The 23,128-nt window shown below is 44.8% G+C and overlaps 2 protein-coding genes across 2 annotated transcripts; both read left to right on the top strand.

The window, feature by feature from the left end:
* Positions 1-529: 529 nt before the first annotated feature.
* On the top strand, positions 530-1,525 carry LOC138370450 (uncharacterized). Its single transcript, XM_069334819.1, has one exon. It carries the CDS (start codon positions 530-532, stop codon positions 1,523-1,525), a length of 996 nt encoding a protein of 331 aa, XP_069190920.1.
* Positions 1,526-13,765: 12,240 nt separating this feature from the next.
* LOC138370449 (uncharacterized) lies at positions 13,766-15,175 on the top strand. Its single transcript, XM_069334818.1, has one exon. The coding sequence runs from the start codon at positions 13,766-13,768 to the stop codon at positions 15,173-15,175; it is 1,410 nt and encodes a 469-aa protein (XP_069190919.1).
* The last annotated feature ends 7,953 nt before the right edge of the window (positions 15,176-23,128 follow it).

Genomic DNA, 23,128 nt, shown 5'->3' with positions numbered 1-23,128 from the left:
TCTGTGGTGAGTATTATTTACTGCTCTGTGGTGAGTATGATTTACTGCTCTGTGGTGAGTATGATTTACTGCTCTGTGGTGAGTATGATTTACTGCTCTGTGGTGAGTATGATATACTGCTCTGTGGTGAGTATGATATACTGCTCTGTGGTGAGTATGATATACTGCTCTGTGGTGAGTATGATATACTGCTCTGTGGTGAGTATGATATACTGCTCTGTGGTGAGTATGATATACTGCTCTGTGGTGAGTATGATATACTGCTCTGAGCTGAGTATGATTTACTGCTCTGTGGTGAGTAGTCAGGAGTATGACGACGTGTTACGTATGCGACTCTGGTTGTATCTATTCTTATCTTAAAACACTGAAAACACAACAGGTTGGTAAGACATGAAGCCAAAGTCCATAAATTGCTTTTGACTTAAGTAATTTAAAAAACACGACTTGGAGGATCGCTGGAGGATTCATAGTCTCCCGCGATCTTCCTAGTCTTAGAAGCCTGCAACAATATTAATGATTTTGAAGGCTCATGGTCCTGGGAGCCTCCAGCAACCCTCGTGGTCCTGGGAGCCTCCAGCAACCCTCGTGGTCCTGGGAGCCTCCAGCAACCCTCGTGGTCCTGGGAGCCTCCAGCAACCCTCGTGGTCCTGGGAGCCTCCAGCAACCCTCGTGGTCCTGGGAGCCTCCAGCAACCCTCGTGGTCCTGGGAGCCTCCAGCAACACTCGTGGTCCTGGGAGCCTCCAGCAACCCTCGTGGTCCTGGGAGCCTCCAGCAACCCTCGTGGTCCTGGGAGCCTCCAGCAACACTTGTGGTCCTGGGAGCCTCCAGCAACCCTCGTGGTCCTGGGAGCCTCCAGCAACCCTCGTGGTCCTGGGAGCCTCCAGCAACCCTCGTGGTCCTGGGAGCCTCCAGCAACCCTTGTGGTCCTGGGAGCCTCCAGCAACCCTCGTGGTCCTGGGAGCTTTCACCATCCCTCATGGTCCTGGGAGCCTCCAGCTGCCATCATGGTCCTGGGAGCCTCTAGCATCCCTCGTGTTCCTGGGAGCCTCCAGCAGCCATCATGGTCCTGGGAGCCTCCAGCATCCCTCATGGTCCTGGGAGCTTCCAACAGCCACCATGGTCCTGGGAGCCTCCAGCATCCCTCATGGTCCTGGGAGCCTCCAGCATCCCTCATGGTCCTGGGAGCCTCCAGCATCCCTCATGGTCCTGGGAGCCTCCAACAGCCACCATGGTCCTGGGAGCCTCCAGCATCCCTCATGGTCCTGGGAGCCTCCAACAGCCACCATGGTCCTGGGAGCCTCCAGCATCCCTCATGGTCCTGGGAGCCTCCAGGAGCCATCATGGTGCTGGGAGCCTCCAACAGCCACCATGGTCCTGGGAGCCTCCAGCATCCCTCATGGTCCTGGGAGCATTCAGCAGCCATTATGGTCCAGGGAGCCTCCAGGAGCTATCATGGTCCTGGGTGTGGGAAAACTTGACTCATGTAAATCATTTAAATTTATATTATTTTCGATAGCTACGTAGGGCCACCACTTTTTGTGAAAAAGTGGAAAACTATGTAGAGCAAGTGGTTAGATATTATCTGCATAAACTATTGTCCTATGCATGTTCTTAATTAATAATACATCGAATATTAAAGCGACTGTATATTATGAGGCAAATTCACTCACCTAAAATGGGGGGGAGGGGGGTTACATGCCAAAAGATTAATATGTCCCAAGCATTATTTCGGTGCTGTAATCAATTACAGTAATTAGCATAAGATAAAATAATTATTCATATCAAATCTGTTAGTAAAATGTTAAGAAACGCAGGTATGAAATAATATAGCATACATAAATATTTATAGTAAATGGATATTATAGTAAATATCAATAACCAATGAATTGTTAGTAAATATACTAAAATAAATTCAGCTGCTTAGCTGTGATTAAGAATTGTGAAATCGGTTGCCACACTCCAGTGACGATGTGTTGCGTCGGGTAAATTGTTGCACGTGAAGGTGGGGTCGCCTAGCTCCTCGGTTGATATGAACTCGGGAGCTGAAAGGCAATTACACTGTAGAAATCTTCTATGTAAATAATAAAAGATATATCTAATAATACGGAATTCTTCCTTATATGATTTAAACGATATATCTGACACTATAGAATTCTTTTACAGACATTAATGATATATATTCCTATATATAAATTACGGAATACGACTAGAGAGTAAACATACTGGATCTTAGTTGTAAATGTATGGCCAAACGACAACTAGCCTAAATATTAACATGTGATCACAGTGTTAAATAAACGGTAATTAATAGTTGCCGGGCCAAGTGTCCATTGATCTAGGGAACGATTCCAGTTCTTCGTCTTGAAAATGGCCGTTGCCGTTAACTGCCGTTGTCAACTACGGGCCAGAGAATTAATTAGTTTCAGGACACTGCCATTATGTGTCAAAGAACGTGGCACCGCTCTTGTGATTGTAGGAGCGAATATAACGACACTAAGCAAGTTCCTTGCAAGAGCGCCTCACTCTTGCACGCAGCTAATATAGCGGCGCTAGTAGTAATGGTGTCTCCCTCCTCCCTGACTTCGATACGCATGCACAGAATGCTCCAAAGTATTCTCGAACGTAAAGTATTTTATTTACTTATAATTAATTAGGGAAGTAAGGAATAGTGACAAGTACTAATGTCACGAATAAATGTATTAAGATGCAATATATTTTTGCATAACACAAGTCAGCTTATTAATACTGCACAAAATAAACGAAAAGGAATATTATATAAATTATTTTACATTGAAATATTTTCCACTGTAGATGTTACTTCACCTAAATAAGCGAGTTCAGTAAGCAGTAATATGCTGTATAAATAAAACAATAAATAAACGATTATCCTTAGTAAAGAAAAGTAAATAACTGGACTCTGTTTAAATTCAACTAAATGTGGAGATATTTCATGTTTGAGCCTGATTCTACCTCACGGCGTCATGACGTCTAGGAAGGATCTGGCAAATATTGCTTCACAATAGAAACATTAATTGGATTAATTCTTCGAATTAGTAAAATTAGTAATTACTATGGTTAATACAATATTGATGTATTAGTATACAAAAATGATGTATAACTGTTGGATAATTACCAACACTGGGAGCCTTCAGCAACACTACGGGCTCACCATAGCCCGTGCTACTTGGAACTTTATGTTCCAGGTAGCGATTTTTTAACAACAACAACCTCGTGATCCTGGGAGCCTCCAGCAACCCTTGTGGAGGTCCTAGGAGCCTCCAGCAACTATTATGGTCCTGAGAGAGTCCTGCAACCATCATGGGCCCTGAGAGCCTCCAGCAACCCTCGTGGTCCTGGGAGCCTCCAGCAACCCTCGTGGTCCTGGGAGCCTCCAGCAACCCTCGTGGTCCTGGGAGCCTCCAGCAACCCTCGTGGTCCTGGGAGCCTCCAGCAACCCTCGTGGTCCTGGGAGCCTCCAGCAACCCTCGTGGTCCTGGGAGCCTCCAGCAACCCTCGTGGTCCTGGGAGCCTCCAGCAACCATCATGGTCCTGGGAGTCTCCAGCAACCCTCATGGTCCTGGGAGCCTCCAGCAACCATCATGGGCCCTGGGAGCCTCCAGCAACCCTCGTGGTCCTGGGAGCCTCCAGCATCCTTCGTGGGCCTGGGCGCTTCCAGCAGCCATCATGGTGCTGGGAGCCTCCAGCATCCCTCATGGTCCTTCAAGCCTCCAGCAGCCATCATGGTCCTGGAAGCCTCCAGCATTCCTCATGGTCCTGGGCGCCTCCTGCATCCCTGATGGTCCTTGGAGCCTCCAGTGGCCAGTAGTAGGAATGACGGCTTAGCAGAACTTTTTTTTCTGGGAAAAAGGGACTCTACGCCGTCAGGGTTTCCAGGTAAACTCTACGGACAAATTTTGTTTATTTTCAAAATCACTCATTTGGAGTTAAGGATTTCTTATGAGAAAAATAATTTCAGAGATCTTAGAAGTTTGTTAAGAGTTCTTACGTGAGAAATTCAACATTTTTCAAGTTTTATGAAAATATTTCATAAAGTTCAGTTTTATGAAAATATTTCAAAGTTCGTGTAATCATGGAAGTTTATTTATGAGTTTATGGTCGAAATTTGGAAAAAATCATTTTTCAGGAAATATGTTCATAGAAGTTTTGTTAATGAAAATAGACATCTTAGCAGTGAGTTTTAGTTTTTATACCCATTTATGGCTATTTAACCAGAAAAGACCTAAAATTATTCAGAGCCCATTTGAGGACCGATTTTCTTCAGAGTCCATTTAAGATAGAGATTATTTTAGACTCAAATATTGTCAAAGTCCAGTAAAAGATTGAAATTAGTCAAAGACCAGTAAAATTCATCAGTCCAGTAAAGTTGAAATCAGTTGAAACTTAACTTGCATAACCTAACCTCTCCTAACTTTTTTTTTTTTTTTTAAGATATATACAAGAGTTGTTACATTCTTGTACAGCCACTAGTAGCGTAGCGTTTCGGGCAGGTCCCTGGAATACGATCCCCACCGCGAAGAATCGTTGTTACAACCAAGTACACATTTTACTGTTGCGTTAAACAGAAGCTACAGTTAAGGATTTCCTCCCAGTAAATCCTCCCCGGCCAGGATACGAACCCATGACAAAGCGCTCGCGGAACGCCAGGTGAGTGTCTTACCACTACACCACGGAGACTGTAAACTTAACTAACATATCCTAACTTAACATATCTTACCTGACTTAACCTAACCTAACCTAACCTAACTTGTATAACCTAACCTATCCTAACTTAACGTATCTTACCTTACCTAACCTAACTAATCTGAATCTAACCTTTCTTATCTTACCTAACCTAACTTAACTAAACTTAAACTTACATACCTAACTTACCTAACCTAACCTAACTTAACCTAACCTATCCTAACTTAATGTAACTTTCTTAACCTAACCTAACTTAACCTATCCTAACTTAACCTATCCTAACTTAACCTAACCTAACTTAATGTACTTAAACTAACTAACTTACATAACCTAGCCAACCTTTCTTAGCCTAACCTAACTTATCTTAACTAAGCTAACCTAACCTAACTTAGCTAAGCTAACCTAACTTACCTATCCTAACTTACATAACCTAACCTAATTTAACTAAACTTAAATGACTTAGCCTAACATAACCACCGTACATAACTTACTAACTTAACTTATATAATGTATCTTAACTTATGTACTCTTACCTTCCTAACCTCCCCCACCTAACCTTTACTTAGCTTATATTCTGTCAAACATTTCACCCCTTAACCTAACCCCCTTTTTTGTCTTTGTGTATGCTTTGTGTTAGATATAATTTGTTCTTATTTTTTGACCTTTAACTTAACCTTTCAAACAAAGTTTATTTGTTGAATATATTAATCTAACCTAACCTAACCTTCGTTTCTCTGTATATTTTTACCCAAACCCACATTCCCACTTAATCTTCCTTCCTTCTTTGTACTTTGTTTTCAAATATAAGTTCATTCTCCTCTTTCTCTCTATCTTCCTCCTTCTATTTCTCTCCCCCTTCCTCTCTCTCTCTCTCTCTGTCTCTCTCTCTCTCTCTCTCTCTCTCTCTCTCTCTCTCTCTCTCTCTCTCTCTCTCTCTCTCTCTCTCTCTCTCTCTCTCTCTCTCTCTCTCTCTCTCTCTCTCTCTCTCTCTCTCTCTCTCTCTCTCTCTCTCTCTCTCTCTCTCTCTCTCTCTCTCTCTCTCTCCCTCTCTCTCTCTCTCTCTCTCTCTCTCTCTCTCTCTCTCTCTCTCTCTCTCTCTCTCTCTCTCTCTCTCTCTCTCTCTCTCTCTCTCTCTCTCTCTCTCTCTCTCTCTCTCTCTCTCTCTCTCTCTCCCTTCCTTGCTCCTCCTCCCATGCTATTGTTAGCTTGTTTTCTTTTTCTCAATTTCAAGTCTTAGTATAACTGACTTTTTACTACTTTACTTATATTATTACTGAGATAAAGAATTAACTTATATGTGAAAACAAAGTACAGAAAAGGAACGAAGGTTAAGTGGAAATGTGGGTTTGGCTAAAAATATACAAAGAGGAGAAACAAAGGTTAGGTACTTGATTATATATTCAACAAATAAACTATGTCTGAAGGGTTAGGTTAAAGGTCAAAGAATAAGAACAAATTATATCTAACACAAAGCATACACTAAGATCAAAAAGGAGTTAGGTTAAGGGGTGAAATGTATGACAGCTAAGTAAAGGTTGGATGGGGGAGGTTAGGAAGGTAAGGGTACAAAAGTTATGATATGTTATATAAGTTAGAAAGTTATGTATGGTGGTTAGGTCAGGTTAAATTAGTTAAGTTTAGCTAAATTAGGTTAGGTTATGTAAGTTAGGATAGGTAAGTTAGGTTAGGTTAGCTTAGGTTAGGTTAGCTTAGGTAAGATAAGTAAGGTTAGGTTAGGAAAGTTAGGCTAGGTTATGTAAGTTAGTTTAAGAACATTAGGTGGGGTCAGGTTAGGTTAATTAAATTAGGATAGGTTAAGTTAGGTTAGGTTAAGTAAGTTACATTTAGTTAGGATAGGTTAGGTTAGATTAAGTTAGGTTAGGTTAAGTTAGGTAAGATACGTTAAGTCAGGATATGTTAGTTAAGTTAGGTTAGGTTAAGTTATGCAAGTTAAAATAGGTTAGGTTAGGTTAAGTTAGGTTAGGTTAGTTAAGTTAGGATAGGTTAAGTTATGCAAGTTAAATTAGGTTAGGGTTAGGTTAGGTTAGGTTAGGTTGGGTTAGGATAGGTTAGAGAAGTTATGTCAGGATAGGGTAGGTAAGTTGTATTAGGTTGGGATAGATTAAGTTAGGTTAGGTCAAGTTAGGTTGGGTTGGGTTATGATAGGTTAATTAAGTTACATTAGGTTAGGTTGGGATGGTTAAGTTTTGTTAGGATAAGTTAGGTTAGTTTAGGTTAAGTTAGGATTGGTTAGGTTATGCTAGTTAAATTAGGTTAGATTAGGTTAAGTAAGGTTAGGTTAGGATAGGTAAGGTACAGGTTACGATAGGATAGGTTAGGATAGGTTAGGTTATGCAAGTTAAGTTAGGTTAGGTTAAGTTAGGTTAGGTTAAGTTAGGTTAGGTAACTTACATTAGGTTAGGTTAGTTAAGTTAGGACAAGTAAGTTATGTTGATAATAACTTTAGATGTCTCTGAGAATAACTTAGATGAACGAACATGTCTTAGAAAGTTTCTTTGATGAACGAAAGGTTACTGAGAGATTAACTTTGATGACTGAGATTAACTTTTTGATATCACTGAGAATAACTGTTGTGGACATGAGTAGTATTTTGACGTTTTTTAGTGTGTCTTTGATTGTATCTTTGATGTCTCGAAGAGTATTTTTGATGTCTCTGAGTGTGTCTTAAATGTCTCGAAGAGTGTCCTTGACTATTTTTATTTTTTCCTGAAGTTTACTGTTAGTTACGAAAGTACGGAAAGAAGTTACATTTGACTATTTTTAGTTCAGGGGGAAGAAAATTTTTAGTTAAGATAAGATAAGAAAATATGATGAAAGTGACTATTTTTAGTTGATGACGAATACTTTTACTTAAGAAACGACAAGAAGACTTGATGAAAGTGACAGTTTTAGTTACAAAACGACAAGAAAAGATGACGAACATGGCTATTTTCTGTTGAATGACGAATACTTTTAGTTAAAAATTGTGAACGTAACTATTTTATGTTGATTGACGATGGATAAAGTAAGTTATGAACAGTGTCGGTAAAAAATATTAAGTTGATAAAAGAGATTTGCCTTGACATTTTGGTACACAAAGGGTAATATGAGTGTAGGGTGCAATCTGACCGTGTGAATTTTAGCACGTTAGTGATTATTTACATAGCCTAATACAAAAAGGGTATTAAATAACAGGATATGCTTACTTTTGATAGACTGGAGAGGATCTTGATCTGAAATAATTTTGTTGAACTAAGACGGAGGACAAGGGCTGAAACTCGGTAATTTGCTTTGATTTATTTTACTAGGGGTCTGAAATGTAGTTGGTGTTTTTTATTTCAGGGGATTTGTACTGATAGTAGTGAATTTACAGGAGCGAACTAAGGCAGGGGTCTAAAGCTGAAACAGGGTAACTACATCGACCTTATTTACTACATATGAAATAACTACGTTTTATATTTTATGGGATTTGGTCTGATAATTAAGAACTTGTACAAATGAGCTAAGGTAGGGGACAAGAACTAGAATTCGGTAACTATTTGCATCTATCTTACTATTGCCTGAAATACAGTAGTTTTAAATCTCAGGGGATTTGGACTGATAGTAATGAATTTACAGGAGGGAACTAAGGCAGGGGACGAAAGCTAGAGTTTGGTAGCAGTTTACTTAGTCAGTTAGAAGTATGTGTGCTTTAATTTCAGGAAAATTGATCTGTTATTAAAGAAGATATGATAGAAGGAACTAAGGTGGTGGAGATCTCAGTTCGAACGTTGAGGACGAGACCGAAACGTCCTTAACCAATTCTCAAACTTTAAATGGGTGAGATGCCGAGCTTGCTTGAACGCTGAAGCTTCGGCGATTAATCTGATTATCTAGTGGGCCATTTTTGGTAAGCAGAACTGGCGATGTGGGATGAACCAATGGGCCTTCTGCAGTTCTTATTCCTACCACTATCCCCTCTACTACACCTTACCGTTTGTACCTTTTGCCTTGCTTCTCACCTCTCTCTTGCCTATTTATTGCCTGCAATACCTCCCTCATCACAATCGGCTTGAGAATGATCCAGGACGGACCGAAACGTCGTCGTCCCTTCACCTTCTAGTGTGTGGTCTGGTCAACATACTTCAGCCACGTTACTGTGACTCATTGCCTACATAAGGTGGTGGATGCGAGCTGGAGCTAGATAACTAAATTATTGTATTTTAATGTATTCGAAATACAAAAGTTTTAAATTTCAGGGAAAATGGTCTGTTACTAAAGAAAGTGTACAAATGAACTAAGGTTGGGGACAAGAACTGGAGCTCGATAATTCTGTTTTCTTTACTTACTCATTTCTTGATTTCTTACTGAAATCAGACTAATTTTGGGCATAATATAGGCTCTAACTAATTTACAGTCTTTTACTGGACTCTGCTGAAAATTGGTCTGAACAATGGACTCTGATTAATTTTCTGTCTATACTGGATTCTGAGGAATTTTACTGGTCTCTGACTAATTCAATCTTTTTCTGGACTTTGACAATATTTGAGTCTAAAATAATCTCTGTCTTAAAGGATCTCTAAAGAAAATCGGCCTTCAAATGGGCTCTAATTAATTTTAGGTCATTTTCAGGTGAAATAGCCATTAATGGGTAAAAACTAAAACTCACTGCTAAGATGTCTATTTTCCTTAACAAAACTTCTATGAACATATTCTCTGAAAAATGGTCTTTTTCCAAATTTCGGTCATAAACTCGTAAATAAACATCTACGATTACACGAACTCTGAAATATTTTCATAAAACTAAACTCTTAACAAACTTCTAAGATCTCTGAAATTATTTTTCTCATAAGAAATTCTTAACACCAAATGAGTGAGTTTGAAAACACACAAAATTTGTCTGTAGAATTTACCTAAAAACCCTGAAGGCGTAGCGACCCTTTTTCCCCAGAAAAAAAATTCCGCTAAGCCATCTATTTTCCGGGGCCAAAAAAAAGTTCCGCTAAGCCGTTATCCCTACTACTGCAGCCATCATGGTCCTGGGAGCCTCCAGCAACCCTCGTGGTCCTGGGAGCCCCCAGCAACCCCTGGGGTCCTGGGAGCCTCCAGCAACCCTCATGGTCCTGGGAGCCTCCAGCAACCCTTGTGGTCCTGGGAGCCTACAGCCGCCATCATGGTCCTTGGAGCCTCCAGCAACACTCGTGGTCCTGGGAGCCTCCAGCTGCCATCATGGTCCTGGGAGCCTCCAGCAACCCTTGTGGTCCTGGGAGCCTACAGCCGCCATCATGGTCCTTGGAGCCTCCAGCAACACTCGTGGTCCTGGGAGCCTCCAGCTGCCATCATAGTCCTGGGAGCCTCCAGCAACCCTCATGGTCCTGGGAGCATCCAGCAACCTGCATGATCCTGCCCAGGAAACAATTTTAGGTTGCTACAACGTATCTGGAAAGTGTTGGAAAGTAGGGTCAACGTTTGTTTTCACGCATTAGATGCGTAATTTTGTGTGGATGTAAATAAGTTTCTAAAACATATTGCACGAAACGTTAGCTAAAAAAAAATTGAAACCTTGTGGCAACCTTAAATGTTTCATAAACGTAGTTTTTTATTGCTGTTATTTATATGAATGTAGAAATATATAAGTATATTTCTACATTTAGTAAAATGAAACAGGGTCATAATAAGGGGTAATTCATCATTTTTACTCATATTCTTAGGAAGAGGTCGAGGAGGAAGAATTCCAGGTAAGAGGATGAGGTCGAGGTGGAAGGAGGAGGTGATCGAGGAGAAGAAAGAGGAGGAGGAGGTCGAGGAAGAGGAGAAAGGAGGATGAGGTAGAGGAAGAAGTTAAAGAGGACGTTGAGGAGGAGGAGGGCGAGGAGGAAGGAGGAGGAGGAAGGAGGAAGAGGGCGAGGAGGAAGGAGGAGAGTGAGGAGGAAGGAGGAGGAGGAGGGCGAGAAGGAAGAAGAAGGAGGAGAACACGAGAAAGAAGGAGGTGGGCAAGGAGGAATGAGGAAGAGGACGAGTAGGAAGGAAGAGGGCGAGGAGGAGGAGGGCGAGGAGGAAGGAAGAGGGCGAGGAGGATGGAGGAGGAGAGCGAGGAGGATGGAGGAGGAGAGCGAGGAGGAAGGAGGAGGAGGGCGAGGAGGAAGGTGGAGGAGGGCGAGGAGGGAGGAGGAGGAAGACGAGGAAGAAGGAGGAGGAGAAGAGTGAGGAGGAAGGAGGAGTAGGAGGAGGTTTAGGGCGAGGAGGGAGAGGGAGGAGGCAGAAGAAGAGTAAGGAGGAGGCGAGAAGGACGGAGGGCGAGGAGGAAGGAGGAGGGCGATGAGGGAGGAGGAGGAGGAGGTCGAGGAAGAAATAGGGCAGGGAGGAGAGCGAGGAGCAGGAGGGCGAGGAGGAAGGAGGAGGAGGAGGAGGGCGAGGAGGAAGGAGGAGGAAGGCGAGGAGGAAGGAGGTGGAGGGCGAAGAGGAAGGAGGAGGAGGGGGAGAAGGATGGAATAGGAGGTAGAGGAGGGAGGAGGAGGGCGAAGAGGAAGGAGAAGGAGGAGAACAAGGAGGAGGAGGAAGGAGAAAGGCGAGGAGGAAGGCGAGGAGGAAGGAGGAGGAGGGCGAGGAGGAAGGAGGTGGAGGGCGAAGAGGAAGGAGGAGGAGAGTGAGGAGGAGGAAGGGGAGAAGGAAGGAATAGGAGGTCGAGGAAAGAGGAAGAGGGCGAAGAGGAAGGAGAACAAGGAGGAAGAAGGAGGAGGAGGAGGGCGAGGAGGAAGAGGGCGAGGAAGGAGGAAGAAAGCGAGGAAGGAGGAAGAAAGCGAGGAAGACGGAGGAGGGCGAAAAGGAAGGAATAGGAGGTCGAGGAGGAAGGAGGAGGGCGAGGAGGAAGGAGGAGAGGGAAGAAGGAGTGCGAGGAGGAAGGAGGAGAGGGAAGAAGGAGGGCGAGGAGGAAGGAGGAGGGCGAGGAGGAAGGAGGAGGGCGAGGAGGAAGGTGGAGGAGGAGGAGGAAGGAGGAGGGCGAGGAGGAAGGAGGAGGGCGAGGAGGACGGAGGAGGAGGGCGAGGAGGAAGGAGGAGGGCGAGGAGGAAGGAGGAGGGCGAGGAGGAAGGAGGAGGAGGAAGGAGGAGGAGAAAGAAGGAGGGGAGGATGAAGGAGGAGGAGGGCGAGGATGGAGAGGAAGAAGGAGGAGGGCGAGGAGGAAGGAGGAGGAGGAGGTGGAGGAGAGCGAGGAGGAAGGAGGAAGAATTCCAGGTAAGAGGATGAGGTCGAGGAGAAAGGAGGAAGGAGGAGGAGGAAGGAGGAGGAGGGTAAGGAGGAGGAGGGTAAGGGCGAGGAGGAAGGGGAAGAGAGGTGGAGAGCGAGGAGGAAGGAGGAAGAGGGCGAGGAAGAAGACGAAGGAGAGCGAGGAGGAGGGCGAGAAGGAAGGAATAAGAGGACGAGGAGGAAGGCAAGGAGGAGGAGGGCAAAAAGAAAGGAGGAGGGCGAAAAGGAAGGAGGAGGATGTTAAATTAAGAGGAGGTTAAGGAGGAGAAGAGTTAGGAGAAAGGAGGAGTAGGAGGTCGAAGAGGAAGGAGGAGAAGGTAAGGTAGAAAGGTTGCGGAGGAGGAGGTTGACAAGGAGGAGGAAGTTAGAGAAGTTAGAGGAGAGGTTAGAGAAGGTGAAGAGGAGGGGGGAGGGGTAAGAAAAAGGGGGATGAGGAGGAGGGGGAAGAGGGGAGGGCGAAATGAAGGGGATGAGAAGGAAGGGGAAGAGGAGGGTAGGGGGAAATGAAGGGGATGAGGAGGAAGGGGAAGAGGGAGAGAGAGAAGGGGAAGAGGAGGGGGAGGGGTAAGAGAAGGAAGGGGAAGAGAGGAGGGGGCAAGATAAGGGGGGATGAGGAGGAAGGGGATGAGGAGGAAGGGGATGAGGAGGAAGGGGAAGAGGTGGGGGAGGGGTAAGAGAAGGGGGATGAGGAGGAAGGGGTAGAGAGGAGGGACAAGAGAAGGGGGGGATGAGGAGGAAGGGGAAGCGAGGAGGGGCAAGAGAAGGGGGGATGAGGAGGAAGGGGAAGAGGCGGGGGAGGGGCAAGAGAAGGGTGGAATGAGGAGGAAGGGGAAGAAAAGGGGGGATGAAGAGGAAGAGATGGGTGAGGGGTAAGAGAAGGGGGGGAATGAGGAGGAAGGGGAAGAGAGGAGGGGCAAGAGAAAGGGAGATGAGGAGGAAGGGGAAGATGGGAGGGGGTAAGAGAAGGAAGGGGAAGATGGGAGGGGTAAGAGAAGGAAGGGGAAGAGCAGGGGGAGGGCTAACCTTCATTGTCCTGGGAGCCTCCAGCAACCCTCGTGGTCCTGGGAGCCTCCAGCAACCCTCGTGGTCCTGGGAGCCTCCAGCAACCCTTGTGGTCCTAGGAGCCTCCAGCAGCCTTCATGGTCCTGGGAGCCTCCAGCAACCATCATGGTCCTGGGAGCCTCCAGCAACCATCATGGTCTTGGGAGCCTCCAGCAACCATCATGGTCTTGGGAGCCTCCAACAACCATCATGGTCCTGGGAGCCTCCAGCAACCCTCTTTGTCCTGGGAGCCTCCAGCAGCAATCATTGTCCTGGGAGCCTCCAGCAACCCTCATTGTCCTGGGAGCCTCCAGCTACCCTTATGATCCTGGGAGCCTCCAACAACCATCATGGTCCTGGGAGCCTCCAGCAACCCTCATGGTCCTGGGAGCCTCCAGCAACCCTCATGGTCCTGGGAGCCTCCAGCAACCCTTATGGTCCTGGGAGCCTCCAGCAACCCTTATGGTCCTGGGAGCCTCCAACAACCCTTATGATCCTGGGAGCCTCCAACAACCATCATGGTCCTGGGAGCCTCCAGCAACCCTTATGGTCCTGGGAGCCTCCAGCAACCCTTATGATCCTGGGAGCCTCCAACAACCATCATGGTCCTGGGAGCCTCCAGCAACCCTTATGGTCCTGGGAGCCTCCAACAACCATCATGGTCCTGGGAGCCTCCAGCAACCCTTATGGTCCTGGGAGCCTCCAACAACCGTCATGGTCCTGGGAGCCTCCAACAACCATCATGGCCCTGGGAGCCTCTAGCAACCCTTATGGTCCTGGGAGCCTCCAACAGCAACCATGGTCCTGGGAGCCTCCAGCAACCCTTATGGTCCTGGGAGTCTCCAGCAACCCTCATGGTCCTCGGAGCCTCTAGCAACCCTTATGGTCCTGGGAGCCTCCAACAACCATCATGGTCCTGGGAGCCTCCAGCAACCCTCATGGTCCTGGGAGCCTCTAGCAACCCTTATGGTCCTGGGAGCCTCCAACAACCATCATGGTCCTCGGAGCCTCCAGCAACCCTCATGGTCCTGGGAGCCTCCAGCAACCCTTATGGTCCTGGGAGCCTCCAACAACCATCATGGTCCTGGGAGCCTCCAGCAACCCTTGTGGTCCTGGGAGCCTCCAACAACCCTCATTGTCCTGGGAGCCTCAAGCAACCCTCTTGGTCCTGGGAGCCTCCAGCAGCAATCATGGTCCTGGGAGCCTCCAGCAGCTATCGTTGTCCTGGGAGCCTCCAGCAGCAATCATGGTCCTGGGAGCCTCCAGCAGCAATCATGGTCCTGGGAGCCTCCAGCAGCTATCGTTGTCCTGGAAGCCTCCACAAACCCTCTTGGTCCTGGGAGCCTCCACAAACCCTCTTGGTCCTGGGAGCCTCCAGCAACCCTCATTGTCCTGGGAGCCTCCAGCATCCATCATGGTCCTGGGAGCCTCCAGCAACCATCATGGTCCTGGGAGCCTCCAGCAACCATCATGGTCCTGGGAGCCTCCAGCAGCCATCATGGTCCTGGGAGCTTCCAGCAGCCATCGTGGTTCTGGGAGCCTCCACAAACCCTCTTGGTCCTGGGAGCCTCCAGCAACCCTCATTGTCCTGGGAACCTCCAGCAGCCATCATGGTCCTGGGAGCCTCCGGCAGCCATCATGGTTCTGGTAGCCTCCAGCATCCATCGTGGTCCTGGGAGCCTCCAGCAGCTATCATGGTCCTGGGAACCTCCAGCATCCATCATGGTCCTGGGAGCCTCCAGCAGCCATCATGGTTCTGGGAGCCTCCAGCAGCCATCGTGGTCCTGGGAGCCTCCAGCATCCATCATGGTCCTGGGAGCCTCCGGCAGCCATCATGGTTCTGGTAGCCTCCAGCAGCCATCATGGTCCTGGGAGCCTCCGGCAGCCATCTTGGTCCTGGGAGCCTCCGGCAGCCATCATGGTTCTGGTAGCCTCCAGCATCCATCGTGGTCCTGGGAGCCTCCAGCAGCCATCATGGTCCTGGGAACCTCCAGCATCCATCATGGTCCTGGGAGCCTCCAGCAGCCATCATGGTTCTGGGAGCCTCCAGCAGCCATCGTGGTCCTGGGAGCCTCCAGCATCCATCGTGGTCCTGGGAACCTCCAGCAGCCATCATGGTCCTGGGAACCTCCAGCAGCCATCATGGTCCTGGGAGCCTCCAGCATCCTTCATAGTCCTGGGAGCCTCCAGCATACGTCATGGTCCTGAGAGCCTCCAGCAGCCATCGTGGTTCTGGTAGCCTCCAGCAACCCTAGTGGTCCTGAGAGCCTCCAGCAACCATTATGGTTGTGAGCTAGCTCTCAAACTTTGTGTTGGAGTGCACACCGCCAGTTGCTTTTCACATGAGTGCGCAAAGTGAGTGCACCAAAGCTAGTTCGGTACGTACAGTAAGTGTACACTGTTGGGTGTCATAGGATAGCAGATAACACTAGTTAGTTAATTTTGTTCATTTGTTATGCACCTCATACCCATCTTGTGGGCGGTAGTGGAAAGAATTACAGACGCACATAATGGGCTCGGGGACTGAACCCCACAATTCATTTAGCTAAACAAGTTACAATCTTGATGAGCTAGTTACAAAATTTAGTGTAACTCGTCACATCATAAATGGGTTCGAGACCGACCACAAGTTCAGTTTCTAAATTAAGCAACTGACATATGTGGAGAGTTAGTGTCACAATTGATATGTTTGTCTTGCACACCGCCTCGCATCCAGTGGGCAGCGGTGGATAGGTTACAGTCACTTAGTTACTACCTTCAGTTAGCAAACTGGGGATATTTGGCTAAAATTTCTGGTAGCAGATCATTTTGAATGAAATATTTACACATCATTGGAACAGTGGTTATAGAATTGTCTCTGAATTCACGTATCTTTTCGCACTCCATCACATAGTGACGGAGGGTGTGCGAATAATTTTGTTGACACAGTTTACATTTGATCAGGTCTACATCGGCAGATAATGAGAATTCCCAGAGATACTTGTAACCGAGTCTTAGCCGAGCAGAAGTAACATCTAGATGTCTGCTGATTTTATTGGATGAACCATAGATGTGTGGCTCCTCTTGCATGATAGTATGATGATAGATGGAATTACTGGTGTCGATTTCACTTTGCCTAAGATCTACAAGATTTTGTTGAAGTTTTTTGGGTACTGCTGCTCTCAGATTGCTCATTGACAATCCAAGGTTACACTCAACGTCTCCTTTAAAGGCAGATTCTTTGGCTAACTTATCAGCTCTCTCATGCATTTGGAAGCCAACATGAGATGGAGACCACACGAAAAGGACTCTGTTACCATCATTACTAATTTTGTCGTATTTGTGTCTAGCTTCGGACACGAACATGCTACAGTTATGTCTTTAAGATTTGAGAGCATTTAAGGATGATAAAGAGTCACTTACAATTAATGTAAAAATTTTGGAGACATGTACACATTTCAGTGCAAGGAGCAAGGCAAATAGTTCGGTCTAAAGGGTATAGGACCAGTTGTTTATACGGACTTCCCACTCAAAATATAAGCCATCGCCCATTGTCAGGACAACTGCACTTCCAGCTGCACCCGTGGGGCGGTGTAGGGAACCACCAATGTAAATGATTTGAGGGAGAGAATGCTCTGTGGAGAGAGCATCAATATGGCTTAAGGCGTTGAGCTTTGCCTCAAGACAAAGCTTGGGTTGATCTCTAATTTGTTTCTTAGGTGAAAAGGGAGGGATTAAAACTGGAAAGGGTGTAATCTCCTACGGTACAAGAAAGTGCCGTTGTTGTTTCTCTTGGTACAAATTATAAACATGGTACAGATTGGGATCATTCCAAGTTTTAGTTATCCATTTGGAACAATGCTGACCCTCAATAAAGAAATTCTGGAGGGCTTCTGTGCAAGGGTTAGGATGAGTTAGCCTAAGTATTTTTAAACCAATTTGACAGTTAATTTCGGTAACAACAACTACAACGCTCTGAATATTAAGTTCCTTTCTCATGTTAAGTATCTTTGTGGTACGAGGGCACCCAAGGATTATCCTCAAGGCTTCGTTCTGCAATTTTTCAAGCCCTCAAAGCATTCTTTCAGGCATCAAAACAAGTAGAGGTGCAGCATAATCCACTAAAGATCTGATGTATGCAAGGTACATCATTTTGACAATTCTGACATTGGCACCATAGCCTGTGTAGTAACCTGCAACAGTCTTGAGAGCTCGGAGCCTTTACATAGTCAAGCTGGGAGCTATCAGACAGTTGCATCTTGCGAACAGCTCCTCTCTGCCTGGGTGAACGCCGATTTAGTACCTTTGTTTTTTCTGCTGAGATGACTAAACCTAGGTCCTGACATGAGTCTAATACAGAGTTAAGTGTATTCTGCGTGTTAGCATACCCAGTGGTGTGTATCATTATATCATCAGCATAGCTAATGATGTGTACGTTGGGTTTGCTCGGTACAGAGTTTAACAGTGTGTTTATTAAGATATTAAGTAAGATAGGAGTAAGGACATCTCCCTGCGGGGTACCTAGTTTGAAGTCTCTTGTTACCCTCATGTGCCCCTGGAAAAATACAGATGACTTCCTGTATTTTTACAGAAGATTGTATAAGAAGCCGACCACCAATATTCATTCTTGCAAGTTCACTCAAGATAACATGTCGGTTTGCAATATCAAAGGCAGACTTGAGATCTAGGAAGGTGGTATATGACTTTTCAGTGTGCAGGATAAGAAAGGTGGTGATGCAATGATGCACACGCCTTCCATGCATGAAGCCATATATCTGGGGGGATAGCATGGTTCTTACTCTATGGAGGAGACGGTTTAGGAGCATTCTCTCGAATGTTTTGCAAATGCAGCTTGTATGGGAAATTGGGCGGAAAGCATTCTCTTGATTTGGCTTGGGAATTGGAATGATTATACTGTTGGTCCAAGAGATATGAAGTTCCTAACATAGTTCATATTATACAGCTCAAGCTGGAGATTGCCAGGTACTAAAGGGAGCAGACACAATATGTCATAAGTGATACCATCCTCACCAGTGGATGTGGCTTTACCTTTGTTTAGGGCCGAAAGTTACTCAAACTCAGTAAATGGCACGTTGCATTCGTCTTCCTTGTGGAGCACGAAGTGAACGAGCCTTTCTCGATCTCCATAACCAGCATTTAATCTGAATTGTGTGTCTGGAGGAAGATTATTGAAACTAGAGGTGGTTGCCCAAGCGTCGACTAACTCGTTTGCTCTGTGTAGAGGGTGAGGGTGGGATACTTGGCCGATCTTATCGCCTTTAATTCTTTTAATATCCTTCCATGGCTGACTGAGGGGGTGTGAGAGTTGAGACTGTTAACAAAAGTTTCCCAGTTATCTTGCCTGAGCTCTGTCATGCGCTCCCTCGCCTTGGCTAAGGCTTTCTGAAAGAGCTAAAGCATTGCTGGCGTACGTGTTTCCTTACAGGCATGTCCAACTCTTCTGGCAGTGCGTTTCAAAGTACGCAGTTTGGGGTCATTGTAAAAGGCATAGTGTTTATTACTTTTCATCTCGTTCCGACTATTTGATGGTGCAGGGGGCGACCTAAAGGCTCAGCGAACATCTGAATGCTCTGTACTAGACTGTCGTTAAATGCCTGGATCGTGGAGGGATCGTAAGTGCTGTACCACTCTGACACATGAGCAACAAAGTCTTCACGTCGAGCAGGATGAACACTGAGCTGTTTGCGTTTAAAAGTCCCACCAGGCAGGATGGTATTTCCGATACATAGAGTAGATAATCTTGGGTGATGATCTGACAACAAATCTGTTACAATAGATGATGTGCACCAGACGTGAGACACGTTGAAACCAACACAGAGGTCTAGAATGCCTCCACAAATATGCGTGGGTTCAAGGTCGCCTACAATCTTCACATCTTGGTGACTGTTTAGTAGCGACAGCAGTTGATTCCCATTCCCGTTACTGAAGCGAGAGCCACCAATGTCCTTGTGTCTAGCATTGTAGTCGCCAAGAATGATTGTGGGCTCTGCTTGAGCGCAGGCTGTAAGATCAATATAATTTAACTTTCCTGCTGACGCATATAGATTAAATACATTGTGGACAGAGTTGCCTACATAGATCCTCACTCCATGATATTGTTGACCGGCAGTTTGTTTTTCTGGAAGAAGTTGATGGGGTAGGGATTGTTTGATGTATAGAATGCAAGAGTTACAGGATCTGAGGTTGTAAGAAACAAATGAGGGCAATTTCGGGGGTGAGGATCGTGCGGGAACTCTGCACTCTTGGAGACATACAGTATCGATGTGTTCAGTTGTTACTTTGTGATGTAAATCTGAGAACCTTTTTTTTGAGGGATGCAGTGTTCCAGTTAAGGATAGATAACTTAGTTATTTGTTCATTTAAAGTTAGCATTATATATATTGATATTATTTGTCCACTTAATATATATTATCTATTTCAATACGATATAAGTCCAGGAACCTTTCTCAGCTTATTACCAATGAAACATATTGGCCTCCAATTGTCTAATACAATTTGTCTGTCATTTTCATCTATAGAGTCATTTTGAACATACGTTAGCACAGCTTTGGCAGTTAACCTGCGTGGAAGTGCTCCACTACACAAAGTTTCAAGGTCACTAGAAGTTTCCCCTGCAAGCGAACACATGTTTGGAGGGTTCAGGGGTGGAAAGGGAGGGTTAGCAGTCATTGCTTTTAACTTCCTTCATGCACGTGAGCATCCCTGCAATGTCTCTGGGGGATTTTTTCTCATTTTGCAGCTGCTCTTGTAGCCGCTCATTCCCCTGCTGTGACTGCTGCTGGCGTTCCTGCAACCGGTCACGAAGGGCAACCACTGCTCGAACAGTGGAGCGACCCAAGGGCGAGGTGATAGGGAGGCTGAAGTTGCAATCTGTCTCATTTTGATCCAGTTCCTTATCCCCCACTTCCAGTTGACTGTGGGGTCCAGCTGTGGGTGATCCCCCATTTTAGGTGACATTATCCCAGCACCAGGAAGTGGCCACTCTTCATCAGGGGCTGGTTCTTGTGGGGGAGCTGGGATGATGGCAAGAGTCTTCGGTCTGGTACTGGTCCCCTTGTGCACTTCGTAATTAAAAGGTGGTGATTGTCATTGTCATGTCAAACTCATTGTCATCGTTTCATCGACGTGCGTCCATGTACAGAATCCGGGTTCGCAGCGATAGGAATTATGATATTTACGAGTGAAAACAAATATAGTGTAACTCACCAAGAGGTCATTCGCAGAGTAAAACAGACTCCATCAGAGTGAAACAGACTGAATCAGAGTGAATCTCATACTATTGTGACCATCCGTCAATCTAGTGTTAGGAGAAGAACTCTAAAGGGTTAAGAGACTCCCCAGTAAGCCGTAATTTCTATCCTTAGGGAAATAGTGAGATTTCAGCCAGTTCTGGGGGGCATAGAAATTTCCACTAAATCCGTACTGCTACCCAGTGTACTTTAACATGAGGTCGCCATCCAGATTAAGCACCACACCTTGAACCGTATGTGTTTGCTCTGTTCCTCGCCTCCAGATGAGCAATTTCCATCCATGTGGAGGGGACCCTACCCCGCACATCCTTACTTAACTGAGGGCGCCATCGCCGCTCTCCCTGCCGAGTTATATCATGCCCCGCACCTGAGGCGCCTGACTTATCATCGTCTGTTCAGCACCCTGTGTCACCACCGGGTCATACTCCACATGATGTCAAATATATAACCACGCGTGGAGAGAGCTTGGTAGAACTTCAGGGGCCATAGTACCAGGATATAAGAAATTGTTGTAGGGTATTCATAATTTATTATCCTAATACATGTGAAAGGTGCTGCACCTAGGCCAAATTTCAGCATCTCAGCCTAAATAAAGAAGGAGAAAAAGAAAAAAAAAAAGAATTTTTCAACCATGTTCAATTGATTTCACAACCCACAATTGTGAACCAAAATCATTTCTACGACACTCACCTATGACCTTACTATATAATAAAGATTTTTGTGTCACATCTTTATCCCAGATGTATTTAGTGCAATAATACAGATTTTTAAAAGTTTCCCAAAAACGTATGCAACAAAATGAAGTGTATCATTATTTATAAAATCAATAAATCTACGTAGATAAGAATAATGACATCAGTTTTTAGAGGCGTAAACTCTACATATAATGTGCAAGTTTCATGTAAATTGAATAATAAATAAAGGCTGTGAAACCAGATCTAGTTGTATAAGTTGGAGTTGCGTAGCGCGCGCGACAAGATACTCATACTAGCGTCACTCGTGACAATGCGTGATTTACGCATTGCGGCCAGCTCGTACCTTCTATGGAGAGCTCGCATGCATCTAGCTTTCAATGCTTTTCTCTTGTTCGTTTGGTAAGTCATATTGCAGTACAAATAGCAATAATAGCATGAGTTCTGGAGAGATATTGTGAGAGCGCGTCAACAATACATCCACTCTCCAAGAGACACACACAGTGACTGAGGGCCTGAGCCACGTACCACCCTCTCTCTCTCACGATACTGTTGCCAATGAGTGAGTTTATATTTATTTTATGCATAACATGTTATTTTCAACGCTATTAAGAAAAATAAGACTTCTACAACGTAAGATACAATACCCCGCAGCGCACTCACGCCGCGAGGACCAGATTCACGAAAGTTGCAGCGGGAAATTTGACTCTAATTACGTTATTTTTCAAGATATCATTAAACGGTTTGGACCACAGTGTTGCCAGAACGTTGTAGTATTTTTCGTAATTTTTCGTAAATATTCCATTTTTCTTCGGATTTTCGGTTACCATGGCTCCTTCAGTCAACTGTAGTACTCGGATCTCTATGTATGTGGAGAGGTTGAATGAGAAGGTCTGTCAAAAGTGGGTGCTCAAATATTATCTCTGTGATTTTGAGCTTAAGAGGCCTGGTGACAGGAGTATTTTTCCATATATGAAATGTAGTGAAAATCTTTAAACGAACCTCCCGTTATTTGGCAAGAGCGTCGTGAAAATTTCATCCCAATATGTTAAGAAATAAAAAAAATTATGAATTCTTAAAAAAAATAATATGCGCACGACGAGCAGCAACCAGTACTGATAATAACGATAACACCTCATATTTACTGGCAATCTAGGATAAAGAGATGCAAGCACCTGTCCGACGCACAAAGAAGAAAAGTAGCAGTAAGGAAGATCCACAAAGTGAATATGCAGCTGGTGCCACCTGGAGGATCAGATTTCAAACATAATAATGAGTTAGTGTGTTATTATGCTCTATTTTATTATATATCATATAACTACATTGTCCAATGGCAATATTTCTTTTGCCCCTTTGTATGAAAAGCTGACAACAACTTTTTTGTTGCGTGTTTTTTTCTTGTTTTTTCTCTTCTCTGTTTCTATTTGGATTTTATTGTGACTTCTACATCTTGGAGAATGCACATCCGGCACTAAGCATGTGAAGTTGGAACGAAATTGTTGAACATGTTAATCAATCACAGGTGGCAAAATTTGTGACTTTTATTTGTTTTGGGCCGATTTATTTACAGATTTCAAACTATATTCTCTGTCTCTTTAGGTCGTATTGATGAATGAGGAGCAGATGAGGGCCTAATCACTTACATAAGCGCAATAAAGTTATTGCCATACATATATATATACATATATACATTATATATATACATATATACATTATATATATATATATGTATTTGTTAAATATGACCGAAGAAGTAAGATTAATAATTCTAACACAAATTTTCTTTCTCAATAGTTCTTATGTTTTTTTTTTTTGCTGTCGATGGTAATTGAAAAATCAATTCTCCAAAATTCCTTTTTATTTCTAGTCTGACACGACGCTTGAACGCGTTTCGTAATAACTTATTACATTTTCAAAGACTTTAGTTTACACACACACAAATGTAACCTGAAAACACTAAACAGAGTTTTACTTATGCTAAACACTTGTTGCTGTTGTTGTTTTAGATTCAGAACAATAAGTTCCAGTAGCATGGGCTACTCAGAACAATACGTTCCAGTAGCACAGGCTATGGTGAGCCCGTACGTGGAGGCTCTTTGGAGCCATTATCTGTATCAGTGGCTGATACTAGAGATCTGGCGGTGGATGGATGAGTCTTCATGATGGTTTTCAGCCTGGAGGGCTGGCTATACCAGTTATGGAGCTGGTGGGATTAGTGT

This window comes from Procambarus clarkii, chromosome 32 (assembly GCF_040958095.1).
Source record: "Procambarus clarkii isolate CNS0578487 chromosome 32, FALCON_Pclarkii_2.0, whole genome shotgun sequence".
Lineage (NCBI taxonomy): Eukaryota > Metazoa > Arthropoda > Malacostraca > Decapoda > Cambaridae > Procambarus > Procambarus clarkii.
This window is presented reverse-complemented; position numbering and strand designations above follow the sequence as displayed.